This window comes from Desmodus rotundus, chromosome 7 (genome assembly GCF_022682495.2).
Source record: "Desmodus rotundus isolate HL8 chromosome 7, HLdesRot8A.1, whole genome shotgun sequence".
In the NCBI taxonomy this organism is placed as follows: Eukaryota; Metazoa; Chordata; class Mammalia; order Chiroptera; family Phyllostomidae; genus Desmodus; species Desmodus rotundus.
In genome coordinates this window covers 6,150,256-6,177,817 of record NC_071393.1, presented here as the reverse complement: position 1 = coordinate 6,177,817, position 27,562 = coordinate 6,150,256, and the positions used below count along the sequence as shown (strand labels likewise).

Here is a 27,562-nt window from a genome sequence, read left to right as displayed (position 1 = left end):
CAGACTTTGGAAGTTGGACGACTCACCAGACAGTGGCCAACTGGGGACAGAATTCCAGGATCTGAACCCCTCAGGAGCCTGGCTGGAGTGCTGGGCAGGAAGTCAAGGAGGGAGAGTAGGAAGCAGATCACTGGGTTCCTCCCACCAGTCTGGGCGTTGGTTCCCACGCTCACTCAGCAAGGGCCTTCCCACTGGTGCCCAGCCCTGGGCTGACCAGAGTGACTCAGGCATGGCACCAGCCCTCCTAAGAGCTCTTAGGCAGGTAGACAACGAACTCACAGGGAGAAATAGTGTAAGTATCTCCCCGGGACAGGCCCTTCGGGACATACTATCTCATTTAAAACTTGAAAAATGTACAAACCCAGAGCTGAAAGAGCAGATGAAAAGGGAAGAAAACCTCTATCTGGTGGGAGGATATCCTGGAAGACTTCCCAGGGGAGGTGACATGTGAGCTATGCCTTGAAGGAAAATAATAATAACAATAGCAAACACTTTTTGAAGCTTCGCAAGTGCCTGTCACTGTTTTGAGACCTGTATCTGCTTCCCTCTTACCTACTTTATCTCATCTAATTCTCTCAGTACCTGGTGCATGAGATACTTTGTTTCCTTGGAACAGACGAGAAAACCATCAAGGTACAGAGAGGTTGACTTGTCCAAGACCACGCAGCTACCCAGGGGCCCAAGTCAGGATTCAAACCCAGGAAGGCAAACCAATGACTAGCTGAGACCTGCCTGAAGTTTTTTAATCCCGCTGAACCTCTGTTTCTTTATCCATAAAATGGGGGTAATAGTACAATCCTACTTAGAGCAGAGTTATCATGAAGAAGAAGAGGAGATAATGCCCGTAAATGGCTTTGAGCAGTGCCTGGCACACAGTAAGTGTTCAAACACGACTTTTATCATTGCTGTAGTGGCTGCTCCCCTCCCCCTCCGGCCGCGGCTTCCTCCCCCGCAGTGCCAGCCAGTGACGTGGGTGCTGCCACTCGTACAGTCTGGGTTTAATTGGAAACTAAGAGATGGAAAGGGATGTTTGAGGCCCCTCCCTCGAATCTGAACGGACCCCTAGGGAATGGGCGACTCTCTCTCTAGCGACATCTCTCGCCAGCCTCGCATACTGCTCCAGGACAGGGCAGGGAGGTCGGGCCGTGGACGCTGCCCCGGGGTTGTGGACAGAGAAGGGCCAGGCAGATGTGAATGTGTTGGAGGGAAGGCAGGCAGGGGATACACTACGTTTTCTGAGCCCAATGCCAACTCACCAGGAACCATTGGCCACGCCCATCATGGCCGTGGGCCGCTCCCCACCTGGCCGTCCCAGGCTCGGCGCGCCCTGGTCTCTGCAGCTGTGCGCTCTGGTGCGCTTGGCTGGGTGCCGGCAGAGAGCGCGCGCGAGGGCCCAGCGACCAGCGGGGTACCCGGCGGGAGGCGGGATTGCTGGGAGGGCTCTGGGCCGCCCCCTTCCGCCCTCTGCCCGCCCTGCCCGCCCACCAGGAGCTCCAGACTCCGAGGCAAAAGCCTGCGGTGCTCCCAGAGCGCTCTGCCTGCTCCGCGCAGTGCTTCTACCTGTAGAGCCCGGAGGGTGGGGACGCCCCCTTCCTGGACACCTATCCCTTCTTCTCCTTCTGTAAACCTCCCGCCCAGCTACCCGCCTCTCGGATAGGCGCGCTGGGATCCCAGGACTCGGCGCCAGGCTCGCAGCTGGTGACATGTAGACTCCCTCCTCTTTCCCCCGCGGCGGTCCAACCTCAGAACCTGGGCGCCCTCTTGCCCGGAAAGTTTGGGGTTGGGCGCCATGGCCAAAAGCAGCTCCCTGAATGTCCGCGTGGTGGAGGGCCGGGCGCTGCCCGCCAAGGACGTGTGAGTACTCCTGGAGCTAGTAGGGAGTAAGGGGTGCACGGGGCTTGGGATGGGGCGGGGTCGCCCATTCCGCGTGCTAGGGAGGGTCAGCGAAGTTGGGGAGGGGGTTCTTGTTTAAGACCCAAAGACCTGTATTGGGACAGATCCGCTTTCACGGGGTGAGAGGCCCTATGCCCATTGCTGTCCTGGTGGGAGGGGGCGCCCAGACTTAGCAGATGCCTCCCCTCCTGCCTCCCCCTCTCCTGGAGGAGGAAGGGGATGACTTTGTTCTTGGGATGTACTGAAGAGGGTCTCCATAGCTTCTGCCTGGCAATGGGAGGGCCAGATTCTGTTGGAGCTGGGGAGGTGCATGGTAAGGGAGGGTCTTTTCTTTACTGCAGGTAGGTGTCAGAGGTGGGGCTTCTCCAGGCTTGGGTGGGCTCTTAACAACAGACCCCTGGGGAGGAGCCCCGAAAGGCAGGGGATCTGGGTGACCCCAGCATTCCTCTGTGTGCACCTGGGATTTAGGTTTGCAGAGTGTCACCAGATGGCCAGCGGTCCAGCCTTGGGGGAAGCTGGGTCCTCTTGACTCAGAGCCTTGAGCTCCCCAGCCAGTGGCTCCCAGCCTAGCATGGGCCTTCCCTGGATGCTGAATGGCTTGAAAGCCAACTGCCCCTCTGCGGCCCCCTCCCCAGCCAGGTGTGATGGGTCTGGAGAGCCCTGGGCCCCCCTTAGTCCCAGTCCTTGGTTTTGCTTCCCCTAGCTGAGTCAGCAGCTGCCTAATCAGCAGAATGGTGGGAGAGGTCCCCTCCTGCTTGGCCTAGAGCCCAGCAGGGGTTCTGAGGGTGTCAGCACCTGGGATAGGTATGGGATCCTTGGCAGGACATTGGCCATTTGACCTTGAACCTGGTTCTTTCTGGGTCTCAGCCTCCCATCTGTGCAGAGGGAGCTCTGAATGGGGTCTCCAGGCCACGAGCAGCTGTGTGGGTGGAGAGCCTATGAGGCTTTACCCCCTGGCCAAGACAGGCAGGAACCTGGATTCTGAGCTTCTGCACAAGTGGAGGCTGGGGCTTAGCTCTGCGCTAACTCCCCCAGCTCTGGGTCCTCAGCAAGGAGTATCCTTGCCTTGGATTTTATGACCCCCCCCTCCCCAACACTACAGCTGTGTCAAGGGGGTGGGGGTGGGGAGCTGCTGAGAGCTCCCTCATCAAATAAACACGCCCCTGAGACTGAGGCAGAGAGCTTGTGTGAACAGCAGCATCTGGACAAGCCCCCTGCCTCCCTCGTTCTGAGATGTCCTCTCAGAGCCCACGAGAATGGGAGATTCTGGAACCATGGGAACACGCACTGGGGCCAGGAGTGGGGACCTGGTGGCTAATGGAGGGCTGAGGAGGGGGCCCTTCCAGAAACCAGGTTTCCATCTCACTGAGCTCTGCTCCCTACCCCCCACCAGTGCTGGCGAGGGCCACGAGGGAGCTCCTTCTGCCTCTTCTGAGGAGGGAGTTGAGTCATACCTGGTTCCTTAGCCTTCTCTCCTCCTCCATATTCCCGGGCCAAGGTGATTCTGGCACGGGCCACTCCCCAGAGCAAGGGTAGGGAGTCATGAAGCCCTATTTGGGGATCCAGCCCCCCTGCCTCAGTGTCCCCAGCTGTAGACTCCCTTCTTCAGAGGGGCTCTCCTCAGAGCATGCTGGGATTTTCCCCACCATGGGAACCCTTGGATAGGGTATGCTCTCTTCCCCTCTCTTAGGGAAAAGGGCCCAGATTCTTCCTGAAGTGTCGCCAGATTTTAGGGGAGATGGACCTGGTGTAAGAGGCAGACTCAGTGAATAACTTTAGAGTTATTACTCTCATTCATAGTAACAGCTGTAAGTCAACAAGGGCTGACTGGGGGCCAGGTCCCATGCGTAACACTTCTTACGGTCCTAATCGCATTTCCATTTTACAAAAGGGGAAACTGAGGCCCAGAGCCACAAAGTCACACAGCTGGGATGTGAAGACTGACCATTCCCATGCACAAACCAGATTGGGCAGGGAGCAGCCGCGGGGCCAGCATTCCCACACTTGAGGTGGGGCAGGGGCCGTGGGAGAGGCCAAGAGTCTGGAGAGACCAGGGATCCAGAGGGGGCAGCCTCCTCCCGCCACGGTCGCCCCTACCTGATGGGAGCCTGATAAGGTCCTTGTGCGTCAGAGCCTGGCAGCTGACATGGGAGCTTGGCTCCCTGGAGGGGCTGGGTATCAGGCAGGGTCACCAGGAGGGGCTGTGCCTCCCAGCCCTTTGCTGCTGGGATCTCAGCCCACACTGGCAGTTGGGGAAATGGGGGAATAGGAACCTGCTTTAAAGAAGCGCAGGGATAGAGAACCCAGAGAGAGAAATAAGATATGGGGGGGTTATCCAGCCAGGGACATCCAGGGGGCGGAGCCAGGTGGGGAAACTGAGGCTCCTGGGGTTACTCAGCCAAAGGGGAAACTGAGCCCTGGGGCACTGCACAGAAGGGGGATCAGAGGTAAGAACCTAGAGAGGAACTCAGAGATGCAGGCCACTGTCCAGCCTGAGGTGCGCAGGGGTGAGCCCCCCACAGGGAAATTAAGGCACTGGAGCACTGGAGCACTCAGCAAAAGCAGCCAAGGGAAGGACTCCAGAGAGGAAACTGAGGCACAGGGAGGGCTCAGCCAGCAGACAAGCCTCGGGTTGGAGCCACCTCTCCTGGCATCCATGTCCCTGTTCCTTGGAGTCCCTGAGGCATTTGTGGATCTGTGACAAGCTGAACTGAGAAGGGGTGGCAGAGAGAGAGAGACAGAGAGAGACAGACAGAGGGGGGGCGGGCTGGACTGTGGAGGGAAGCTCATTTGGGGAAGGTGTTGCGAGGGGTGCTGGAGGCAGCCTTGGTTAAGTGGACGTGCGCTGAGCCCTGCAGACCTGGGTTTGGATGCTGACTGCCAGGTGGGGGTGAGGGAGGGGGATACAGGTCCTCCCCAGGGAGCTCACAGTTCAAAAGTTGCAGGGAGCCCGGAGACAGACACTTAACACAGAAAGAAGCAAGGGAACAGGGTGCTTTCGGGCGCTTGGAGGCATCAGAGGTCAATTTCACAACAGATGGTGATGGTCAGAGAGGTGAGGGTGAGGTCTGAACACAGGATGAAGTCAGCCATGGCAAGATTGGGGACAGCGTGTCTTAGGCAGATGGAACAGCAAGTGCAAAGGCCCTGAGGCTGGACCCAGCTGGGTGGGAGACAGAGGAAGCCTGTGTGATGGGACAAGGGAGAGGAGAGGGGCTGGGCTGGTAACTTATTATGAAGGGGGGATGGCGCTGGCTTTGGTTGGCTGATGGCTCATGGCTGCTGGAGGGGATGGGGCACATCTGTCCTGCTGGGTGGGTTTTGAGGTCTGGGTGCCCTGGTCTGTGCCTGCAGTGAGTGTGCTGAGGTCCACCGCTGCTGCAGGCTGGGCAGTGTGCGTCCCCTACCCAGGGAAAGGCCATTGCAATGGAGATCTGCAGAGGGCGACGCTTACCCCAGAGGGTGGCACCTTCAGGGAGAGTTCTGGGGGAGCCGTGAGGCTTCCTGCTGTGCATGGTCTGCTTTAGTTCCCAGGGCTGCCCTGGAGGTGTGTGTTAACATTGTGCCTGATTCACGAGACCGGGCTCCACCACCGGCATGCACCCTTGACCTCTGCTTTGGGCTTCCTGGGACAGAAACTCTGAACTTCCTCACTTTGGGCTTCAGTGTTCTGTGTTTGTGGGTGCACACCCAGGGAGCCCATGCATGGTGGGTAGGGTCGCAGTGGGTGGGCTGTGCAGCTGTGACATCTCCTGCTGGTCCCCTGAGGTCCTGCCTCGTAGCTGGACCTGATGCGGGACCCTGGGCATGCCTCCCCGCTCAGGGCCTCTGTAGCGCCTCTCTGTGTGATGAAGGTGGGTTGGGGCCCCCACCCCGATGCCCTCTCAATACTGTGTGTGTAACCACTGCCAACCCTCCTCCTTCTGCAGGTCTGGGAGCAGTGATCCCTACTGCATAGTGAAAGTGGATGACGAGGTGGTGGCCAGGTGAGGAGTGGAGTGGGCCGGGCCTGGGGGCAAGGAGAGCAGGGCAGGGGAGGATGGAGGGGCCCCGCCTAGACCTGGGGAGTCCAGGCACCAGAATTCACAGGGGAAAGAGGAGCGGGGGGAGGGTGACACTCACCCTGAGGGTGGACTTGTGGGCCCGATGGTGGGTGCTGTGTACCCTGGCCTCAGGACCAGACAGCTGGGGCTGCCAGCTCCTCTCCCCATTGAACTCCAACTGGCCCACACCTTCCCCCTGGACCTGACGATGTCCTTGCTGGCTCCCTGGGGCTGACTCAGCGGCTGCCAGCCTGTGCCTCTCAGGGTGGCCTCTCTGGGGGCGGGCGCCTCACGCATGGCTGGGCTGGCTGGTTCTGGGCCTGCTTGCTGGGTGCTGTGGGCACGAGAGTGTGTGTGTGTGTGTGTGCACGCACATGTGCCCAGCTGGGTGGCTGGCAAGTGTTCATGGGGGTGTCGGAGGGCTGGTGTCCAGATGTGCGTGTCCCTGTGGGTATGCAGGTTCACAGGGTCACTTTGTGTAGCAGTGTGTGGTCTGTGTGCATGTGTGTGGGGGTGCACACACATGGGCTGCCCCATAAACACGTGTGCAACATGGCCTGCTTACTTGGGTTCACAGGCGGCAGTGTGAAGCCGTGTGAGAGTGTGAGCGTGTTTGGTGTGTGAGTGAGTCTGGGCGGGGGGACATCGGGCTGGGTCATGCTCAGTTCCCACCCCCGCAGGCCTGAGGGGTGCGGGTGGGCGGACGGCTGAGGCCTCGGTTCCTATGGAGACAGCAGGAACCAGGATGCTGCTGGCAGGGTTCTGGTCCAGATGGGCTGGGAGCCGGGGGCAGGGAGCCCACATGGGGGAAGGTCAGCCTGCAGCACCCCAGCTGACCCCTCCATCTTTCTCTCTGGGCTCACACTGCCCCCTTACCCAGAAACCCACAGGCTGATTTTCTGTGTTACCTCAGGCTGCTGCCTGCCCCTCCACAGCCCCCACCCCCGCCTCAGGGCTCTGAGGAGCCTCCCACCTTGGGGGCTGGGGAGCCTGAGGGACTTCCAGCAGGGAAAGGGCCAGCTTAGGGGGAAGAGGGTGTTTGGGAAGGAGGGTCCATCTGATGGGGTGCCCTGGGCTGGGGTCAAGGGCAGAGTGTGCATGCATGCGTGTGTACACACGTGTGTGCACGCTCACACTCTTAGTTGGGGAAGAGGGTTTGAAAGGAAGGAGGATGGGAGTGGCAGGTGTGCAACCAAATCTCGCAGCCGTGAATCTGGGTGTGTCTTCCCTGAGCAGGCCGGCTCTTTGTTCCGCGCTGGGTAAAGGGAAGTGCGTCTGTGGGGGCGTCGGGGTGAGGTTGCTCTGTGTGTGTGTCTGCTTCTGAGCCTGGCGGGGTCCCTGTCCCTCTGGTGGTTCCCCCTTGTGTGCTGAGGGCTCGGGCTCCTGCCGACTGAATGGTCTTCTAGCCCCTCACACTCCTGCTTGTCCTAGCCAGCACATTCCTGTGCCTCGGAATCACCAAACTCATCCTTGCTTCAGGGCCTTTGCACATGCTGTTCCAGCCATCTGGAATGCTTGTCCTCGTCCTTCCTCCCCGCTTTGCCTGACGAGCTCTCTCAGGGAGCCTTCCTTGACCCCTTCTATCCCCACGCCCAGACCCAACCAGGCGCCGCTGAGCTAACCACAACACAGGACTTCCCTCATTATCATCAGAGCTCAGGAGCAAGTGCTTGCCTGTGGAGGCGGGGCTCTGGGGGAGCACAGGCCTCGGTCTTTCTCCCTTGGATCCCCTGTAACCCGCACGGCTGCACACCCAGTGGGGTGTTTATGGTGTGAACGAACGGATGGCTGGATGGAATTGTGCATGTTGTTAGTTGCTGTGTGTTTGTGTGGTTCTGTGTGTGTAACTGCTGTGTACAACTATTGTATGTGAGTGTGTGTCTCTGGATCTTTGTGTGCGTCTGAGCGATTTTTGTGTGTTTGTGTGAATGTGTGTTTTCTCCGTGTGTGTCTGGATGTGTTGGCATGTACAAACACATAGATGTGTATTTCTAGAAATTTCCGAGCCTGCATATTGCGTGTCTGTGTAGGTGTGAATGTGTCTCCTGGAGTCTCTGGCTTCTGTGGTGAATCTGTGAGTGTCTCCATTTCAGTGAGTATCCCTGCGAGAATGTGTGTGTGCGTCGGCTGCCAGGTGCCTGCTGCCTGTGTGGCCCAAGTCCCCCTAGCCCCCTGTGGCCCCTTTTGCAGGACGGCAACTGTCTGGCGGAGCCTGAGCCCCTTCTGGGGGGAGGAGTACACGGTGCACCTGCCCCTGGATTTCCACCACCTGGCCTTCTATGTGCTGGACGAGGACACGGTGGGGTGCGTGTGCTGGGGACCCACGCAGGGCATCTGAGGGGAGGCGGATGCTGCGACGCGAAGCACCCACCCACCTACCCAGCCCTGGATATCTGCCCCTGCTACTCCCTGGGCAGGGCGGGTTGGCTCTGGTTTGGACCCTTACCTGCCTGCCTTTCCACAGACATGATGACATCATTGGCAAGATCTCGCTGAGCAGGGAGGCAATTGCAGCTGACCCCCGAGGTGGGTGAGGGGCACTGGGCCTCAGCCAGGCAGTAGGAGGAGGGGGCGGTTATGCCCCGGGGCACAGCAAGGGTGACTGGAAGCACAGAGCCCTCAGTGGAAAACTTTTTAAGTTTTGGTTTTTAAACAGCACAGAAATGTGGGGATGGAGGGATGTGGAACACCACTGGTATGACAGTGGATGAGGAGAAGCGGGCCGAAAGTTTCCTGGAGGAAGGGGAGTGAATAGGTCCTTAAAGGTGCTTCGGCAACGATGCCCAGGCTCATCTCCACAGATTCTCAGGTGTAGGGTCAGGTGTAGGCCAGGCCAGATGGAGTATCTGGTGGAGGTTGATCAGAGATAGGAGCCCGGCCAGAGTGTGGACTTTTTTCTGGAGGTACTGGGGAGCCACAGATAGTCTTTGAGGAAGACAGTGAAGAGACTGGAGCCGTGTGATAGGGGCAAGGGCTGACAGGTGAGATTAGATACATTTTCAGAAGGTCTCTGAGCTGCCTTGTGGATACTGGATCACGGTGGGACCGGAATAGCTCTGGGAAATCAATCTGGAGTCTGTGCGATTACCAAGTGAGGGAAAGCTGGCGGCATCCTGGACTTGGGGGTAGGAGTGGAGCTAGAGAGAGGTGAGATCGGACTTTCACTTCCAGCAGCCCGGGCCACTGCCTCTTCAGGAGGGCCCCCCTGCCATAGAACAGCGAGACCCTGAATCAGGTGAGGTCCCTAATACATTGCTGGATCTGCTGGAAAGAAGAAAAACCCCTCCGTATTCTCCTCCCATCCCCCAATCGTGAGCAAAACCTAACAGGGCGTGGTGAGCAACAGCAAAGGAATACGGAAGGATTTCCCCAAAAGTAAATGTCAGTATCAAATCTGCAGTCAACAGACGACATCTGGAGCTGGGGCCACGGCAGACGGGACTGGCTCTGAGACATCCCCACTAGACCGAGAGCCTAAAGGAGCCCAGCATGAGCAAGCACCACTGTTCTCCAGGGACGAGCATGCTGGTGTTAGGGTTCCCACAGAATGAGATCAAACAAACGTGAATTCACAATCCAGGAGCACCACACATGCAATGCCTAGGACAGGGTGGGGGCCGAATAAAAGTTGGCACCCGTGCCCTCCAGGAATTGGTAGCGGGATTAACCTGAGCCACGTGGGCCACCACAGGCAAGTCAGCAGAGGCTCCAGCCCTCAGATTTAAACCCACGAAGACTTTAGATTCTGTACCTGTGATAAACAGAACATTACAAAAATTAAATATTTAGGTAAATAAGAAAATGTCATCACCAGGAAGGGCCAGCAATAACCACAGTAAATTAAAGCGGTGCATTCAAAATGAACAGAAAGACTTGAAAAAGAACCAAACCAAATTTTCAGAGGTAAACCGTACAATTGTTGAAGTTAAGGACTAAGTAGGTGAGTTCAATAGGAGGCCACTTAGAGCAGAAGTGAGCATTAGTGGGCTGGAAGTGAGATCTGAAGAAATTATGTAGCCTTTAACCCAGAGAAATAGGAAGGAAAATATAAAAGAGAAGCTTGGAGACATAGAAATACTTGAGAAGGTCCAACATTCATGTAATTGGAGTCCTAGAAGGAGAGACTAGGAAAACATGGGAGAAGAAATAAAAATAAACACCAGGGAGAGGAAGTGAACAAAATCGATTACCTAGAATTTTCCAGAGCTCAAGGAAGGACATGATTTTATCAGTAGGGGAAGCATAGCCTGTACTAAGCAGGATATGAAACATCCTTGCCTAGACACATTGGGGTGGGACTGCGGAGCATCAAACGCATAGTCCTTGAAATAAGAGAGGAAAGATAGACCGTTTACCCAAGAAGAAGTATTAGGCTGGCATGACTTCCCAGGAACTACAATGGAAGCTGGAAGTCAGTGGAACAGTTTCTTCAAAGCTCCAAGAGAAAGAGACAGAGAGAGAGAGAGAGAGAGAGAGAGAGAGAGAGAGAGAGAGAGAGAGGGAGGGAGGGAGGGAGGGAGGGAGGGAGGGAGGGAGGGAGAGGTTGAGACTGACATTGAGGTTGACTTGACGGATTCAGGCAGGGAGAAGGGCCCAGAGGAAGACTCAGAGATAGCAATGCCCAAGATCTTTTTGAGGGGAAAGTACTTTGGGACTCCGTAGTTAAGGGCGTGGGTCCTAGAACTACACTGTCTGCATTCAAATCTTAGCTCGGCTATTTACCGGCTGCGGGAGCATGGGCCCAGCTCCTTCCTCGCTGGGCCTTATTTTCCTCATCTGGAAGCGGAGGGTAATCATGGCACCTATATCAGGAGGCTAACGTGAAAAGTCCATGCTTCAATACATCTCTGATGCCTAGTACATGGTAGGTGCTTAATAAAGGTTAGTGCCTGTGCCCTCCAGGAATCGACAGCTGGATTAACCTGAGCCGCGTGGACCCGGATGCGGAGGTGCAGGGTGAGATCTACCTGGCCGTGCAGATGCAGGAGGATGCACAGGGCCGCTGCCTTCGCTGCCATGTGCTCAAGGCCAGGTATGGTCATGGTGGGGGGTGGTGGTAGGGGTCTGAGATGGAGCAGGAATCCCCTGGCTGCCCCTAGCTGCTGCCTTAGCCTACGGGACCTCCTCACTCTTGGGGTACTTCTGGGCTCGCAACCAGGATCCCCTGGAGGCCAACAGGTCAAGCTTACTGGATTGCAACTCCCTGGGGTTGAAGCACAAGCCAAATCCTTGTTGGATCCCCAGTGGCCAGCAACCAAAGGCTGTACACTCAGGATGGCCGGATGGATGAGTATGGAGGTGTATTAATCAAATTGTAAGCGGTAGATAGCCGATTCACACTGATTGTCTCATATGTATGACGTGGAGCTTCAGGCGTGGCTGGATCCAGCTGCTCAAATGGTGACATCAGGAACCTGTAGATACAGATTCCTCAGCTGTCTTTTGTTTTAGTTTCATTCTAAGTCTCTCCCCAGGTTATGGCAAATAGCTCCAGCAGCCTTTGCTGCCATCCCAGAAGCTTGGCAGCTCTCACTGAAAAAGAACTTCTATCTCTTACCATTTCCAATGAATGCTTTGGGAATGATTCTTACTGGCTTAGTCTGGGGCACATGCCTGTCTCTGAGTCAATTACACTGGGTCTGATTTGTCAGGTGTGAGTCACAAGCCCATCCCTGGAGCGGAGGGAGGGATCAGCCCACCTAAGTGATGTGGGCTGGCAGTGAGGGTGGAGAGGTCCTGTCCCAAGGAAACATCAGAAGGAACATGGATACAGGACCAGCAAAACCCACAAATGACCTTCCAGGGGCACCAGCTCACGGGATATCCATCTTTCCTCCTGCCTATTTATCCCTCTGTATTCCCCTTTCTCTCTGTCTCTGATCCCCCAACATTCTGCTCCCTTAAATACTTTCCCCGTCCCCCCTTTTATCTCCCATGTTGTCTTCCTGTCTTTTTTCACACCTTACTCCCCCAACCTTCACTTGTAGGCCAATTCTCGCCCAGGTTGGGGAGGATCTCTATTTCTAGCTTGCTGTGTGACTTTAAAGTCCTTTCTTTCCCTCTCTGTGCCTCTCCTACCACCTCCAGATTCCTGCCCCCATCTGGGGAGCCTTGGAGTCTGGGTGAAGGAGTATGGGGGTAGAGGGCAGGGGATAGGAGAAAGGACTCAGCATGGGGCAGGGGCTCCTCATCTGCATTTTGCTCAGGGCCTCCTCCCAGCCACAAGGCTGTGAAGGATCCTTGCAATAGGAAAGGGACCGATTGCTGTTGCTTAGCAACTGGGCTGGCTCCTAGGAAACCAAAGAAGGCTTTGGATGCTGAACAGGGGTGGGAGAGGAGCAGACGGAGGAAGCAAGCAGCCCCTGGGGGGTGGTGTCCCTGGATTTGGGGACCTCAGGAAGGATGGGTGGGGTGAGACTTTCGGGCTGTCATAACAACCAGAGGCAGGGGTCTCTGCCTCATGCCTTTTCTTGGGTCCTAGGCAGGGCGTGGGCCTGAGAATTTGTTGAATGGATGACTGAGCTGAGCCCTCACTGCCTGCCAGCCACTATGCTAAGCCCTTTCCACACATCATCTCATTTAACCTTGGCCCTGTGAGGCTGGTCTGTTATTACTATTCCCATTTCCCAGATGAGGCAGCTGAAGCTCAGGGAGGGGAAACGATTTTCCCAGGGTCACCCAGCCAACGCATGGCAGAGCCAGGCTTTGAACCCTGGCATCTGGTCTCCCGTCCAGGGCCCCCTTCCCCAACCTCACTACACATTCACCTGCTGGGCTTTGTGATGCAGGACTTGACCTTTCTGCGCCTCAGTTTCCTCATCTGGGACATTACTAGTGCCTCCCCATAGGGTCGCATTCGTCAACAGGAAGAAACTGGGGCTGGACGGGCATGGTGAGGGGTGCCCTTCACTGGGTCCCTGCAATGGAGCAGGTCATTACCTTGGAAACCAGTGGCATTTGAATAGCCTGCCCTGAGCCCCCTTTCCAAGGCCCAGCTTAGGTCTTTGTTCTCATGGGTCCTGTGTCCCCACTCCTGCCCTTATCCACCCACAGGGACCTGGCGCCCCGAGACATCTCCGGCACATCTGACCCATTTGCACGAGTATTTTGGGGCAGCCAGAGCTTGGAGACATCGGTGAGTGGTGACGGGCAGCTGGGAAAGAGTGGGGCACCTGGAGGGGTCCCAGTCAGCTCTCTCTCTCATGCTGTCCTCCCCCCCAGACCATCAAGAAGACTCGCTTCCCACACTGGGATGAGGTGCTGGAGCTGCGGGAAGCACCAGGCACCCCTTCCCCGCTGCGGGTGGAACTCTGGGACTGGGACATGGTGGGCAAGGACGACTTCCTGGGCATGGTGAGCGCCCCTCCAGCACTCTCTGTGGCTCTGCACTGTCTCCAAGGGGGAAGGAAGGGGAGCAGGGTGGGGTGTCCTAGGGTACGGAAGGGTGGATGCAAAGGCTGCCTCATCAGGTCCGGGTAATGGACCTCCAAGGGTGCAGGTCGCTGCCCAAGGTCCCAGCCAGGGCCCAGATTCCAGTTCTGAGCTGAGAGTACCCAGGGGGACCGTGTGCTGGCCCTGTGCTAAGGGCTTCTCCCGGATAGCCTCGTTTACCCTCATGGCCACCCTCATCGGTTGGACTGTTGTCCGCATTTTACAGATGGGGAAACTGAGGCTCCGAGAGGCGAAGTGCCTTTCCCAAGGTCATCATATGACTAAGAAATGGCCAGAATTTGAGTACAGGTCTCTTTGACTCGAACCTAAGTCCTTAACTCCTATTCCTGGAAGCGGGAGTGCTGGGGGCAAGGTCTTTCCCTTGAACCTCAGTTGCCCCCTCTCTGCAATTGGTGGGATTGGTCCTGCCTCTCCGCAGTAGTGGAGGTATATCAGGGTTGACTGTTTTTTTTTTTTAAGGTTTTATTTTTTTAGACAGGAACATCAATGTGTGGTTGCCTCTCATGCGCCCCCCGATAGGGGACCTGGCCTGCAGCCCAGGCATGTGCCCTGACTGGGAACCAAACCAGCAACCCTTTGGTTCACAGGCTGGCACTCAATCCACTGAGCCACACCAGCCAGGGCCAGGGGTGACTGTTTTAAAAAGGAGGCAATTAGAGCAAGGGAGAGGGAGGCTTTGTCATGCAACACTGGCTGGGCCTCAAATGGTTAAACATAGAGTTATCAAGTGGGAATGGAAAAAAAATACAATAAAGATAAAAAAAAAGAAGAAGAAACAGTTCCCATGTGACCCAGCAATTCTACTGCTTAATCTGTACCGAAGAGCAGTGAACACACACCTGTCCACACAGAAACGTGTGCATGAGTGTTCACAGCGGCGTTGTTTGTAATTAAGAGCCAAAGTGGAAGGAACCCAAATATCTATCAACAGATGAGTGAAGAACAAAGATGAGACAGCCACCCAGTGGAGTACCACTCAGCCACGAAAAGGAACAAAGTACCCATGCACGCTACAACAGGGGCGGCAACATTATGCTCAGTGAAGGAAGCCTGCCCTCCCCCCGAAACCCCACACACATTCCGTGATTTCATTTATATGCGAGGTTGCCGGGGGCTGGGGGCTGGGGAGTGGCTGCTAAAGGGTACAGACTCTTGGCGGGGCTCGTAGGAAATGTTCTGAAGTTAGTAGTGATGTTTGCACAAGTCTGAGTACACTGAAAGCCATTGAGTGATACACTTTAACTAGGTGAATCGCACAGGGCGCTAATTACGTCTCAGTACAGTTATTTTAAAAGGGAGGGGGCCTTCTGGGCTGTCTAGAGGCCTTTTGACAGATGCAATTGTGTCCCTGAACAGAGCTGAAAAGACACGCAGTCCTGCATGCTGTCCCCAGCAGCTCTGTGACCTTGGGCAAGTCACTCTGTGTCTCTGAGCCTCAGTTTCTTCAAATTAGTGTCCCTGGCAGCCCTCAGGGCCCTGCCAGGACTCATCGTTTGGGACTGGGGTGGGGAGTGGCACTGCTGTTGTGTTGATGGGGCACGGTGGGGGAGGAAGAGGCGGGTGCTCTTCTTCCAGGGCTGGGTGGGCTGGGGCAGGGTCCGGCTGAGCATCTGTATGTCCCCTCCTCCCCCCTGCCCCCCACAGGTGGAGTTTCCCCCGAAAGTCCTGCAGCAAAACCCACCCAACGGCTGGTTCCGTCTCCTGCCTTTTCCCGGAGCTGAGGGGGATTCTGGGTAAATGTGGGGCTGAGGGAGGAGACCAGGCCGGAACCATGCTGGGTGCCATCTTCAGTGGTGCCCACGTCAACCCACAAGCTGTCCCCCGTCACTTCGTTCATTCACTTAACAGATGTGTGTGAATGCCTCACAGAGTGTTTACTCGGGTCCAAATGAGTTCACCTTATACCCGTCCACCTGCGCACGTGGCTGTTCACACTTGCTGATGTGTGATCATAACCCCGGGTCCTTCTACGCCTGTGCACACCTGTTCACACTGCCCATTCCTGTACATTTCTTTACACTGGCCCAAGTATTTACACTGTCTGCACCTGCGCATTCCTGTCTATACCTGTCAATATCTGTTCACACCTGCCCATACCTGCCCACACACACCTTGTTTTGCAAACATCCACGCTCCCTTCCTGTGTTCACACCCACCCATCTTGGCTCTCCATGCCTGCCCGTACATGCTTCCATGCATACGTACCTGTGGTCTGACCCCGGTCAGGGGGAGCCTGGGTGCTCTGCGGCTGAAGGTGCGCCTCATCGAGGACCGCGTCCTGCCCTCGAGGTGCTACCAGCCACTCCTGCAGCTGCTCATGGCGTCTGTCCTGGGGCCGGCAGAGGTGGGTGGTCAGACCGGCAATGGCACTGCGGGTTGGGGAGGACCCGGGTGCTGGCCTCGCCCTGCTTCAGGGGCACCTGTCTGGGCTCTTCTGCTTTGGAGTCCCAGAGCCCCGGGCCACCTCTCCTGCCCTCTGTCCTTGTCCAGGAGGACGTTTCTAGCCCCCTGGCCGTGCTGGAGGAGCTGACCTTGGGGGACTGCCGCCAGGACCTCGCCACCAAGCTGGTGAAGCTCTATTTTGGCCAGGGGCTGACTGGGCCTTTTCTGGACTATCTTACCCGGCGTGAGTTGGCACGAACCAGTGAGTTGCCCCCATGAACCCCGGACATCACTCCCCAAGGATGAGTCTGCAAGGGGCCTCTGAGGGAGTAGGGGGTGCTCAGGCAGAGGACAGGGGCTCCTGTGCGTGCATGTGCGGAGGGTTCCCCATGCTGTGCATCCCAGCCTGCTGGTTTTGTCACTCTTGAGCTGTGTGACCTTAGGCAGATTGCTTAACCACCCTGGGCCACTGTACTGTGAACAGAGTTGATGTTGCAGGTCTCCTCGACTTCTGGGGCTGGAGGGATCCTGCCCTCCCCCTTGGGTGGGTGTGGGGTGAGGTGGGTCAGCCCCCCATGTCCTAGCCAATACTTCCTTCTACCCTCCCAGCCGATCCCAACACCCTCTTTCGCTCTAACTCCCTGGCATCCAAGTCAATGGAACAGTTCATGAAGGTGAGTAAGCAAAGGCCTGGTGGGACCCAGTGGCGGCTTCCTCAAGGGGAGCCCCTTCCCAGTGTTTACTGGGACCCCAGAGCTCAGCTGGCGTCAGGTGGCTGTGGGTAGCTGAGCTGGGGTGCTGATGGTGGGTGCCTGCCTTTCACCCTGAGGGGCACCTCGGGTAAGCCTCCCCCACCAGCCCTTGGGCACGCCCCAGTCTTGCTCTCAGCCGCGCCCCATGTGGTACCCTCTGCCCCCAGCTCGTGGGCATGCCCTATCTACACGAGGTCCTAAAGCCAGTGATTAGCCGAGTGTTTGAAGAGAAGAAGTACATTGAGCTGGACCCATGCAAGATGGACCTGAGCCGCACCAAGTAAGCAGAGCTGAGGGGTGAACTCTGACCCCCAGACACCCCCTCCTCCCCCGGAGTCTTGTCAGGTTGGGTCTGTGCCCCCTGCCACCCTCACGGAAGCCCTGCATTCCACCTCATGGTCTCACCTGTGAACACCTCAGTCCCTGAGCTGACTAGATTAGTGGTTCTGGGCAGGACAGGGAAATCTGAGCTCTGGGTTCAAATCCCAGCCATGCCGCAATTGGTGTGCAAGTCACTTTACCCCCATAGGCTGTGAGAATGAACTGCAGTGCATGTGGACAGCCCAGCACTAACTAATGTTCCATACGTACTGGGTATTGCTGGGATTGTGGTGGGGGCTTCGGGCCACGCATGGGCCTGTGTGCACAGGTGGGGCCTGCAGTCCTTGGTGAGAGTAGAGGAAGCAGGACAGTGGCTGGGAGGTCATTCCACGCCTCCACCGGCTCCTCTTCTCCTTCCAGGACCTGTCCCCACTCCAGCCAGGGTGGGCGGGCTTGTTCCCGCCAGGCCCCGAGAGCTGGTTGCTGGGCAATCCATTGGGGGCTATATGGGGCCAGCAGAGGGTCTTATCTTTACTTTGGACCCTGCCTGGCAAGTGCTGCCCACCCCTTCCTACCACCCCAAAGGCAGGCATCAGGGCCCCTTTACCAGAAGAGGAAACAGCCTCGGAGAGGAGAGGTCACCTGCCTAAGATGGTGCAGCTGGGAAGTGGCACAGCCGGGATTTGAACCCAGGCCCTGAGCAGAAGGGCAGGGTCTGTCGGTGAAACCCCAGGGCACAGGCTTTCCCCAGCATACCTGGCAAGGACAGGGCAGGGGCATCCGAGCACCTGGGCAGTGTACGGTGGTAGCCAGACCTGCACGGGACTCCTGAACTCTCATCTCTGCCCGCTATTTGCAAGGTGACCTCTCTGAGCTTCAGTTTCCTCATCTGTTACATGGGATCCAATAGGCTACTTAGTCCATCAGGTGGCCATGAGGATCAAATGCTACGGCACCAGAGACATTAGTCCAAGGCTCAGCTCCCTGGGCCCAGGATATAGCAGGGCCGAGACTCACCAGCCCACTTCTGGGGAGCTCTGTCTGAGGGTGGGCAAGACAGACCCCGCATCTGGATGGAAGTAGCAAAGGAAGGAACAAGATACGTTCAGATGGAAAAGTGCTACTCCGTCATCCACTCAACAGAACAATTGCTGAGCACCTACTGTGTGCCGGGCACTGGCTAAACCCTGGGTTCATAGCAGAGGATAAACGGGCACAGATCTCTCTCCTGGGGAGAGACAGAGCATAAACCAAAGAAGCGGGCTCTTGCAGGGGATCAGTGGGGTGGAGGAAAACAAAGCTGGGGAGGCTAGTGGGGGTGCCAGGAACGGGGGCTTGCGATATTCCATAGGGTGGTCGCAGGAACGGCCTCACAGAGGAGGGGACATTTAAGCAAACACTCGAAGGAGGTGAGGGAGTAAGTCATGTGCAGAAGAGTGTTCCAGGCAGAGGGAAGAGCACGTGCAAAGGCCCTGGGGTGGAGGCACGTGGCTGGTGCGTCTGCTGAAGATGCATTTTACACCAGGGTCTGTGATGGTGTGCAATGAGGGAGGGATGGCCTCTTTGATGAGGGGACATTTAAGCTGAATGTGGGGGCAGGAATGTCCCAGGCAGAGAGAACAGCACCTACAAAGTCTCCCAGACAAGAATGAGCTTCATGTGTTGAAGCAGCAGCAAGGAGTGGGTGGGATAGGCAGGAGGGGAGGTTGTGGGGGTGGGATGGGAAGGTGGGTGCCGTCTGAGCCCAGGGGGTGCCAGTGTGGAGGGTTCCGGGCAGGCTGGGGCTGGGGTCTGAGGCAGAGCTGTTCTGCTTGCTCCCCAGGAGGCTCTCCTTCAAGGGCACACCCTCAGAGGACCATGTGCGGGAGGCCAGCCTGGGGCTGCTGACCGGCTACCTGGGGCCCATCGTGGATGCCATTGTGGGCTCCGTGGGGCGCTGCCCGCCTGCCATGCGCCTGGCCTTCAAGCAGCTGCATCGGCGTGTGGAAGAGCGCTTCCCGCAGGCGGAGCACAAGGTGGGCCGGGCGCTCCCATTGGGCAGATGGGGAGACTGAGGCTGGGGAAGGCAGTAGCTTGTCCAGGGTCACGTGGGGAGTCAGGGCAGAGGTGGAACAGAAACTAGGCTGCCATCCTAAAGTACTCTGTGTCCTGGCAGAAGTGGGGACAACATTTTGGTAGGGCCTGGGACCCCCCCGGGGGGTGGTAGTAATAATAATAATAGTAATAATAATAATAGTAATAATGACAGCAACACTACATGCAGCGTGGATCAGACCTTGTTTTGCATATGTATTACCTTACCTAGTCCTCACATCCACACAGTATTATTCCATTTTATAGAGGAGGAAACTAAGGCCCAGAGAGGTGAAATTACACGGCTAGAAAGGGGTGGTGCTGGGACAGGCACCCAGCCAGGCAGGCCAGCTCCTGAATCTGTGCTCATAACCACCAAGTAATATGTGGCACAAAGTGAGTGCTTCTGCAGTTCCAGCTGCGTGGGCGCACGGGCCCACACGAGAGACAGACAGACAGGTGTTCACCCAAAATAAAGCCTAAGTATGAATCCCGCATGAGCTCGTGCTTTCCCAATGGTGATGCCAAAGTGGAAAACTCAGGTGCTGCGGAGTTCAGGCAGGTGAGGTAAATGGACGAAGCCGTCCAGGTGTGGTGTAGTATGGAGCGGTAGGGACTGTGGCAGACTGGCCTCCCACGGCTTTCTGAAGGGGACAGCTGCAGGCAATCATTGCCATGTAAAATTGCCGCTCTTCAGAGCTTTTGTGTTTTTTTTTAAAGCCGATAGTCTGGATTTTCTGTGAGATCCCTCATTTAAAAAAATGTTGGCACTAACTCACCTAAAAACACCCCAACAAAACAACAACACTTTGAGCTGATCATTACACCTTTGTGGCTGGACTGGCCGGTCAGCTGTTTGAGACCCCTGGGTGTCATGCTCAGCCAACTTCCGAGGTGGCTGTCGTCCTTGCTCAGGAATGACATCAAGGGGAGCTAACTTACCTGGTGCTGATGTAGCAGAAATGCAGACTCGGGTTCCCTCTGCAGAAGGGTCCAAGACTTAAATATTGGAGATGTAACGGCCCATCCCTGGAGCCTGGGTTGGGAGCTCTGGTGTTATGCCACGTTGCTCCCTACTTCCTGTTTACAGATGGGGAGGCTGAGGCCCAGAGACCGTAAAGATCCTTGGCCCAAGGCCTCTAGACTCCCAGCTGGAGTTCTCCATCCCTCCCCGCCTCCAGCCTCCACTGAGGAGCGGACTCCAAACTGGGACGTGGCTTGCTTTACGCCCCACTTTGCTGGGCTCTTGCCTGGGCTGCTGGCAGAGGTGCTAAGTGGGACACAGCTGTGGCAGCGAAGAGGGAAGGGAAGGGGAGGCCAGCTCCCCAGGCAGCCTAGCCCTTGTGGGCGGAGCCAATATCTGAGACAGCCAAGAGTCCCCAGCTCTCAGCCTCCACAGTGGGATAGGCCTTGGGTGGGAAACAGGGACTTCCTCAGGCCCCCAAAGGTGGGTGGGGTCAGGGGAGCCCCTTTCTCTGCCTTCCTGACACCTGTTCTTCCTTCTCAAGAAAGGAGGAAGTCATGGGCTGATGTCAAAGGCTAAAATTACCCTTGAACTTGGCAGGCGGGGGATGGTGACCTTGGGGGCAGTTCAGGGTTCCCGACGAGGTAGGGACAGAGACTCTCCCTCTGTGCACTTCAGGTGCCCGGCCCCTGGCAGGGCTCACTGTCAACGCAGAGGTGGCCCAGGGAATCGGCACACCCGGGGAGGGTACAGTCTCCCGTGTAAATACAGCCCCTCAATAAACACTGAGCACATTTTCAGGCTAAATATAGCCGGCTGAGAGGGGCGAGGTGAATGGGGCGTGGCTTAGGGGGAGCCACAGGCACCCAGAGACACACCCTCTTCCTGAGTCCCTTCTGCTGGCGCGTGCAGGTGGCCAGGCCGAGACTCACGTGGGCAGGCACCATACTTTCTAGTGTGTACAGGGCAGAGACTGGGGCTGGGGGTGCATGTGGGACAGGCCCTGGAGCCAGCCCAGGAGACTGGGTTCACTACTGAGCCTCAGTGTGGTGGAGAGCTGAGAGTTCAAATCCTGCCTGGGCTCAGTCTTGGTTCAGCTGTGAGGCCTTAGGCAATGACCTTTCCTCTTTGGGTGTCAGCTGCCTCATCTGTAAAATGGAGATACAATACTTCCCGGGGTGAGGATTAAATAAACAAGTGTATGGAGAAGTAGCTGGCCTGCTGTTCTTCATGATAAATATAAATCTGGGTTTGAATCCTGCCTCCTTTACTCATCAGCTGTGTGACCTTGGGCAAGTCACTTGACATCTCTGAGCTTCTGTTTCCTCATCTGTAAAATGGGAATAATGATGGTGCTTTCTTTATAGGACTGACCTTAGCAGTCTCTGAGGATGGTTGGCTAAATATGATTGTGCGGTATTAGTATTATTACTTCATTTTCCAGATGGAAAAACTGAGCTCCCCGTCCCCCCCACCCCTACAAAAGCCTCCCTGGCAGACCAGGATGGCCTGATCTAGCTCCCGTTTCACCTTCTCATGCCCCACCTGTCTACAGTCCTCGCTGCCTCCGTTCCCCAGCATGGACATGGGTTTTGGGGGTTCCCCCTCACCTGCTGCCTTTCTCGGCAGGATGTGAAGTACCTGGCCATAAGTGGCTTTCTCTTCCTGCGCTTCTTCGCGCCTGCCATCCTCACCCCGAAGCTGTTCGACCTCCGGGACCAGCACGCAGACCCCCAGACCAGCCGCTCACTGCTGCTGCTTGCCAAGGTGCCCCCACCCGGGGTGGTCTGAGCCAGGGCAACACACGGTAGGAAGAGAGCAGAGAGGCTAGACTGGCGGAAGACCCAAAGGAGACCCTGGGAAACCTGTCTGAAACGCCACCGTTCGCGTCCGCGCTGAGTGCCAAGGCATTCGCTATGCTCTCGCATTTCCTCTTTGGGAACAAAGACCTACTCTTCCAGGAGGAACAAGGGCGGTCCTCCACACCTTAGTATTAATTAGACCCTCCTTTGCAAAGTGGCCACGTCCTCAGAGGTTCTGATGGGCACCAGAGGACACAAGATAGGATCAGGCAGTCCTGGGTGGGCGGGCCCGGGCTCAGGAGGGAACGGAATAGTAAGGACACTGGGGGTGTACATCCATCCACAGGAAGACACAGCTATTGCCCAAAGCAGGAGCACTGTGAGTCTTCTCCTTCCTGTCAGTACCAATCTGGGAGCCAGGACTCCGGGTCTGGGTTCTGGGCCCGCAGAGGGCCCTCCGCCCTGCAGCGCCCTTGGCCCTGGCATCCCCTGCTTCTTTGCTCCAGGCCGTGCAGAGCATCGGAAACCTGGGCCAGCAGCTGGGCCAGGGCAAGGAGTTGTGGATGGCCCCCCTGCACCCCTTCCTGCTGCAGAGCATTTCACGTGTGAGAGACTTCCTGGACCAACTGGTGGACGTGGAGGGGGAGGAGGGTGAGTTCCTGTGGCCTTGCCATGTCTGGCTTGTCACTCCCCTAGGCCCTTGGGACCTGCCCTTCCACCTCCCCGCCCCCGCCCCCCAGCACTGAGACTGTGGACCTCTGTGTCAGCGAGTTAGTCAACTAACCTTTCCTGGCCCCTACTGGGCCATTCCTCCTGTGAGCGGGGATTGTGGCACGGTGTTCACGCAATCGACAACTATCTATTGAGTGCCTACTATGTAACAGGCACTGCTCCGCGTGCTGGGGGAACCACAGTGAACGAGACAGAAGAAACTCCTGCTCTCATGAAGTTCTATTCTAGCGGAGACAACAGGCTGTAAATAAGATGAACTGGCACATCGCGGTGTGTTAGGAAGTGTTAAGGAGACAAAAGAAAGGAGGGAAGGGAATATTGGGGCGAGGGGGTGGCAGGTCGGACTTTCAGCTAGGGGAGCCAGAAGTAGTCTCACTAGAGTGAAAATAAATCTCTGAAAAGGTACAGAGAGTAAGTCATGAGGGTCCTGGGAAACAGTGGTCCAGGCCGGAACAGCACGTGCAAAGGCCCTGAGGCGGGGACAGAGAGCAGCAGTGAGGAGGCCAGTGAAGAAGAGTGCAGGAGGGAGAGTGAAGGAGAGGTGAGGGGCCAGTCTGTGTGGGGCTTTGTAGGCAGTGAGAAGAGCTTTGCCTTCGACTTGGATGGAGATGGAGCCACAGGACAGCATTAAGCAGAGTTGGGGTTCAGTCTGCATCACAGTGTGGGGCCCAGGTCATGAGGTAGTTGGGTCCAAGCCACATAGGAGCAACTTGTTGAAATGTGGAGCCCTGGTTGTGGCTGGAGGGGTCCCTGTGGTACCAGCCAGGAGCCTGAATCTGGGCTCCGTGAGGGTGGCCTGATCTCAGGCACTCCCTGGGCTGACTCCACAGGCGTGGCACCCCCTGCTGGCTGCCTGCGCAGCGGCCTGCAGATCCCTCAGGCTGGAGAGGGATCCATCATCAAGGCCAAGTTTGTGCTCCCTGCCCAGCCATAAGTGACTCATCCTCCGGCATCTAGGGGAGCAGAGAATGATGCTCATCCATGAGGGTAGGCTGAGCCTGGGCAGGAAGGGATCACTGTCCCTTCTCCCCATTTCCCAGAAGCTGGGGGCCCAGCCAGGGCCCTGGTCGCGCCCTCTGTGACTGTCCGAGAAGGCTACCTACTGAAGCGCAAGGAGGAGGCACCCGCCAGTCTGGCCACGTGCTTTGCCTTCAAGAAGCGTTACTTCTGGCTCAGCGGGGAGACCCTCTCCTACTCCAAGAGTCCTGAGTGGCAGGTGGGGATCCAGTCCACTGTGGAGGGGCTTCCAGTGGCAACCCCCCTCCCTCACAGAGCAGCCTTTTTGCACCCAGGGGGACATGGAGGCCCAGACTGGGGCAAAGACTTGCCCAATGCCCCGCAGCAACTTGGCAAGTTCAAGTGGTCAGGCCAGGCTCTGCTCACACCTTTGGGCCAATGGGCATCCAGGCCAGGGACAGGCATACACCTACACACCCTCACCATCAAACGCCCTTCAGAACGTACACTCAGAGTGGCCCCGACACCCCCTCCAGATGCGGACCTGCACAGGACAAGGACAACGCTTACACACCCTCGGGTGTTCCCAGCCAGGTCTGTGCCCACATACCGCAGAGACTCACTCAGGTACAGGCCCGGTGGTCGGGGCACACGGCCAGGCGTTCCTTCTCTCACTCACTCATTCATCAGACCTTCATTGAGAGCCTCCTGGGCACCATGCAGTGCTCTGGGCACGGAGATGCAGCAGTCAACAAGACGGAGTCCCTGCTCTCATGGGGCTGCCACGCAAGTCTGGCACAGACAGACACGTGGTGGCATCCGCCCACCGCTGCGTGTGCACTGTAAATAACGTCAGTTCACACCAGGGGAGGGGGGAGCCGATTCTAGTGTTCAGCTCCCCGGGTTCTAATTCTGGCTCCACCAGATGAGAGACCTCGGGAGGGCCATTTACCCTCTTGTGCCTCAGTGTCCTCATCTGCACCCTGGGGAGAATAATAGAGCCAGCCTCGGAAATTTGTTGGGATGATGAAATAAGTTGATAATTGTGAAGTGCTTAGAACCATATCCCACGTGCTACATCAGTGGTGATGGTGATGGGAACTAATGCCCCTCGAAGTTGTCACTCGCAGAGGGGTGGGGCTGAGTGGACATGCACACAGATCACAGATACGGGAGGTCGAATGTCCTTACCCCTGGGGACACCACGTGATGCACACACCCCGAGGAACGCTGTCCCTGGGGCCCCACACCCCAGCCGCAGCCTTCAGCCCACCCTGCCTCAACAATCCTCTCTCCCAGACGCGTTCCTCCATCCCGGTGTCCCACATCCGCGCGGTGGAGCGCGTGGAGGAAGGCGCCTTCCAGCTGCCGCACGTGATGCAGGTGGTGACGCAGGACGGCTCGGGGCCGCTGCACACCACCTACCTTCAGTGCAAGGTGAGGCACCGCAAGGATGGGGAGCGGGGGATGCCCCTTGAGTCCCACCTCACTCCGGTCCGCAACCTCCCCCCCACTCCCTACAGAATGTGAACGACCTCAACCACTGGCTGTCGGCCCTGCGCAAGGCCAGCGCCCCCAATCCCGACAAGCTGGCCTCCTGCCACCCGGGTGCTTTCCGCAGCTCCCGCTGGACCTGCTGCCTCCAGGCAGAGCGCTCAGGTGAGGGGGCAGGGCGGACTCAGGTTCCGCCCTCCCCACCTGTCAATCAGCTGTCGGGGCTAGCAATCAAGTTTCTTAATCTCTCTCTGATTTAGTCTCTGTCTCAAATTTGAAATGGGGTTGATGATAGTGCTACCTCCTAGGGTTTTGTGAAGATTAAACGTGAGGTTCATTATTTTTTGTAAGCACCCGCTATGTGCCAGGTATCCAGTGGTACACAGACAGGCATCAGGCTCGCTCTCAAGGAAGACAAATGACTACGCAGGCAATTGTAATACAGCTTCCGAAGTGCCCAGATGAGGCTTTTGAGACTCCATGAATGCCTCTGACCCAATCCCAGGGTAGGAGATCAAGGAGGGCTTTCTGGAGGAGGTGCTGTTGAGATGTGACCTGAGACAAGTAGGAGCGAAGCTGCAAGGTTGGATTCAGGGATGGGGTAAGGAAGAATGTTGCAGGCAGAGCAAACATCGGGAGCGAAGGCCTGGACTGGAGTCAGAGAGGGCAGAAGGATTAGAATGGCTCAGCCTGGCTGCAGCCTAACCTGTGGGAGGAGGCTGGAGAGAGGTGAGGCCATTGCTCTGCCCTCGAAGGTGGAGGCAGTGGAACTGGAAGGAAGTAGGGTTTGCAGAGTGATTCAAGAGGCAGGAGGGGCGGGGCTTGGCAACAACCTGTGTTGGGGACTTCTGGAAGGGGAACCAGAGAGGTTATTGATGGCGCTGTGTCCCCTCAGCGGCTGGTTGCAGCCGCACACACTCGGCTGTCACCCTGGGGGACTGGAGCGACCCGCTGGATCCCGACGCTGAGACCCAGATGGTGTATCGGCAGCTGCTCCTGGGGCGGGACCAGCTCAGGTGGGTGCCCCTCTCTTCCCACTTCTCCCCCTACGGCCACTGGGGCCTCCCCTGTTCATTTAGTCACTTCCCATGCGCATCAGCTGAGGTTGGAGCAGGAGAGGGGGCAAGCTCAAGGTGAGGATGGGGAAGCATCCTCGGGCAGGCTCTAAAGCATACCTGGGTCTTAGCATCTTTTAGTACCTCCAGAGACACGGGCAGAGACCTTGGATGTGTTCCTGCCCGTGCCTGGCCTCAGGATCACTTACTCAGTGACAGAGATTTGTTCCAACTCATTACAGAGTGAATTCTGAAGCTTGGCCTGCGTGGGTTCAAATCCTGGCCTGGCCACTGACTGGCTGTGTGATCTTGGGCACGTTGCTTATCTTCTCTGTACCTTAGTTTCCTCCTTTGGAAACCAAGATTAGTAACAGCGCCCGCTTCACGGGCTTGTCCTTGGTATCAAATGAGCTCATACAGGTAAAGCCGCAGGGTCAGCTTTCAATAACCGGTAACTATAGTGATGCTGCAAACCTTAGGCAAGTTATTTTACCTCTCTGTGTCTCCGTGATCATCAGTATCATGGCGGTAACAGGAAGTAGCTACCTCAGACAAGTTTGTCGTGATAGTTGAATGAGTTAACCCACGTGAAGGGCCTGGAGTGGTGTCCGGGACTCCATAAACGTTGGCTGTGATGAGGATGGTGGTGGTGCTGATGAGTGAGGACCTGTAACGTCTCCTGCAACCAGCAGAGACTCTCTGGGGTGGAGTAAAACTGGGACTCAGGGATCAGCCCTGTCTGTCTCCCTCTCAACTTCTAGGATGAAGTTCCTGGAGGGTTGCAACATGGATACAAGCCCGGAGGAGGACGCAGGGAAGGACTCCAGTTCCATGGAAGGTAAGGGTTCAGTGGAGGGGGTCCCTTTCCTTTGCCTTCTGACATCTCCCAGCACTTGCCAAGTACAGCCCTGTGCCCTCCAAGTCACTCTCCTGTTTCCAGCCCACCCGTGGGCCAGGGGGCTGTGTGTGTGGGTTCTGGCACCTGTTAGGATTCTCAGGGCACAAGGCAAATCTGGAAGCCCATCGGCGTGGGTTGGACCACCTGCCCTGGCCTGCCTGAGCCCCTGTGGCCCCCTCATCTCCCGCCCAGGGGCCTGTCCTGAAGCCCTGGACCGGCAGAGAGAAGCAGCTGGCCGCCTGCTGGAGGTGCTCGAAGACCTGGATCGAGCCCATGAGGACTTCCAGTGGCAGGAGCGGGGGACGGTGGCCCCAGGTCCCCTTGGGCCCTGAGGAAATGCCGCAGGCAGCCTGGGAGGAAGAATAGGGAGCCCTTGGGCCTGTCTCAGAGTGCCCTGGCCCAGGAGTCTCCTCGTGGCTGTCCTGTACCTCGCTGATGCTGTGACTTGGAGGCCTCTGGAGATTGCCCAGGCCCATGTGCTCTAGGTCCCAACCCTGAGGCATGGACGCAGGGGGCCAGCCTTGCACTGACTGAGCCTCACTCTGGGGTGAGGCAGACTGGAGTGACTGCGGTGAGGAGCCTGACTCTTTTGGCTCAGCCTGAGGTTGCTGCTTCATGGGACTGGCCTCTCCCCACGCCAAGGAGGCCAGCCTGACCTTGAGCTGCTGGATACAGCTGTACCTACATCCCCGATGCCCATGTGGCCTTGTTGCCCCAGACAAGCACTAAACCGACTCAGCCCTT

The 27,562-nt window shown here is 57.0% G+C and overlaps 1 protein-coding gene across 3 annotated transcripts; it reads left to right on the top strand.

The window, feature by feature from the left end:
* The first annotated feature begins 1,512 nt into the window (after positions 1 to 1,512).
* Positions 1,513 to 27,562, top strand: RASAL1 (RAS protein activator like 1). 3 transcript variants are annotated; one of them, XM_045200794.3, is made up of 21 exons: positions 1,513 to 1,854; positions 5,823 to 5,879; positions 8,127 to 8,240; positions 8,401 to 8,462; positions 10,839 to 10,968; positions 12,990 to 13,071; positions 13,158 to 13,289; positions 15,033 to 15,121; positions 15,615 to 15,732; positions 15,879 to 16,014; positions 16,380 to 16,444; positions 16,690 to 16,802; positions 18,666 to 18,858; positions 21,510 to 21,647; positions 22,189 to 22,333; positions 23,455 to 23,630; positions 24,671 to 24,808; positions 24,895 to 25,030; positions 25,761 to 25,881; positions 26,682 to 26,758; positions 27,011 to 27,562. In XM_045200794.3, the coding sequence occupies exons 1-21, from the start codon at positions 1,790 to 1,792 to the stop codon at positions 27,148 to 27,150; spliced, it is 2,427 nt and encodes an 808-aa protein (XP_045056729.1). In that variant the 5' UTR covers positions 1,513 to 1,789; the 3' UTR covers positions 27,151 to 27,562. The 3 variants fall into 3 exon arrangements, with proteins under 3 accessions (XP_045056729.1, XP_045056728.1, XP_024422770.1); XM_045200793.3 differs by having other exon boundaries at positions 15,879 to 16,032; positions 23,458 to 23,630; XM_024567002.4 differs by having other exon boundaries at positions 1,515 to 1,854; positions 15,879 to 16,032.

Excerpts from the sequence above, each read along its gene's own strand:
- RASAL1 (XM_024567002.4), top strand. The coding sequence starts at position 1,790 with ATGGCCAAAAGCAGCTCCCTGAATGTCCGCGTGGTGGAGGGCCGGGCG. Across the intron at positions 8,241-8,400 it reads CTGGACGAGGACACGGTGGG|ACATGATGACATCATTGGCA; the intron begins GTGCGTGTGCTG and ends GCCTTTCCACAG. Across the intron at positions 22,334-23,454 it reads GGACGTGGAGGGGGAGGAGG|AAGCTGGGGGCCCAGCCAGG; the intron begins GTGAGTTCCTGT and ends CCCATTTCCCAG.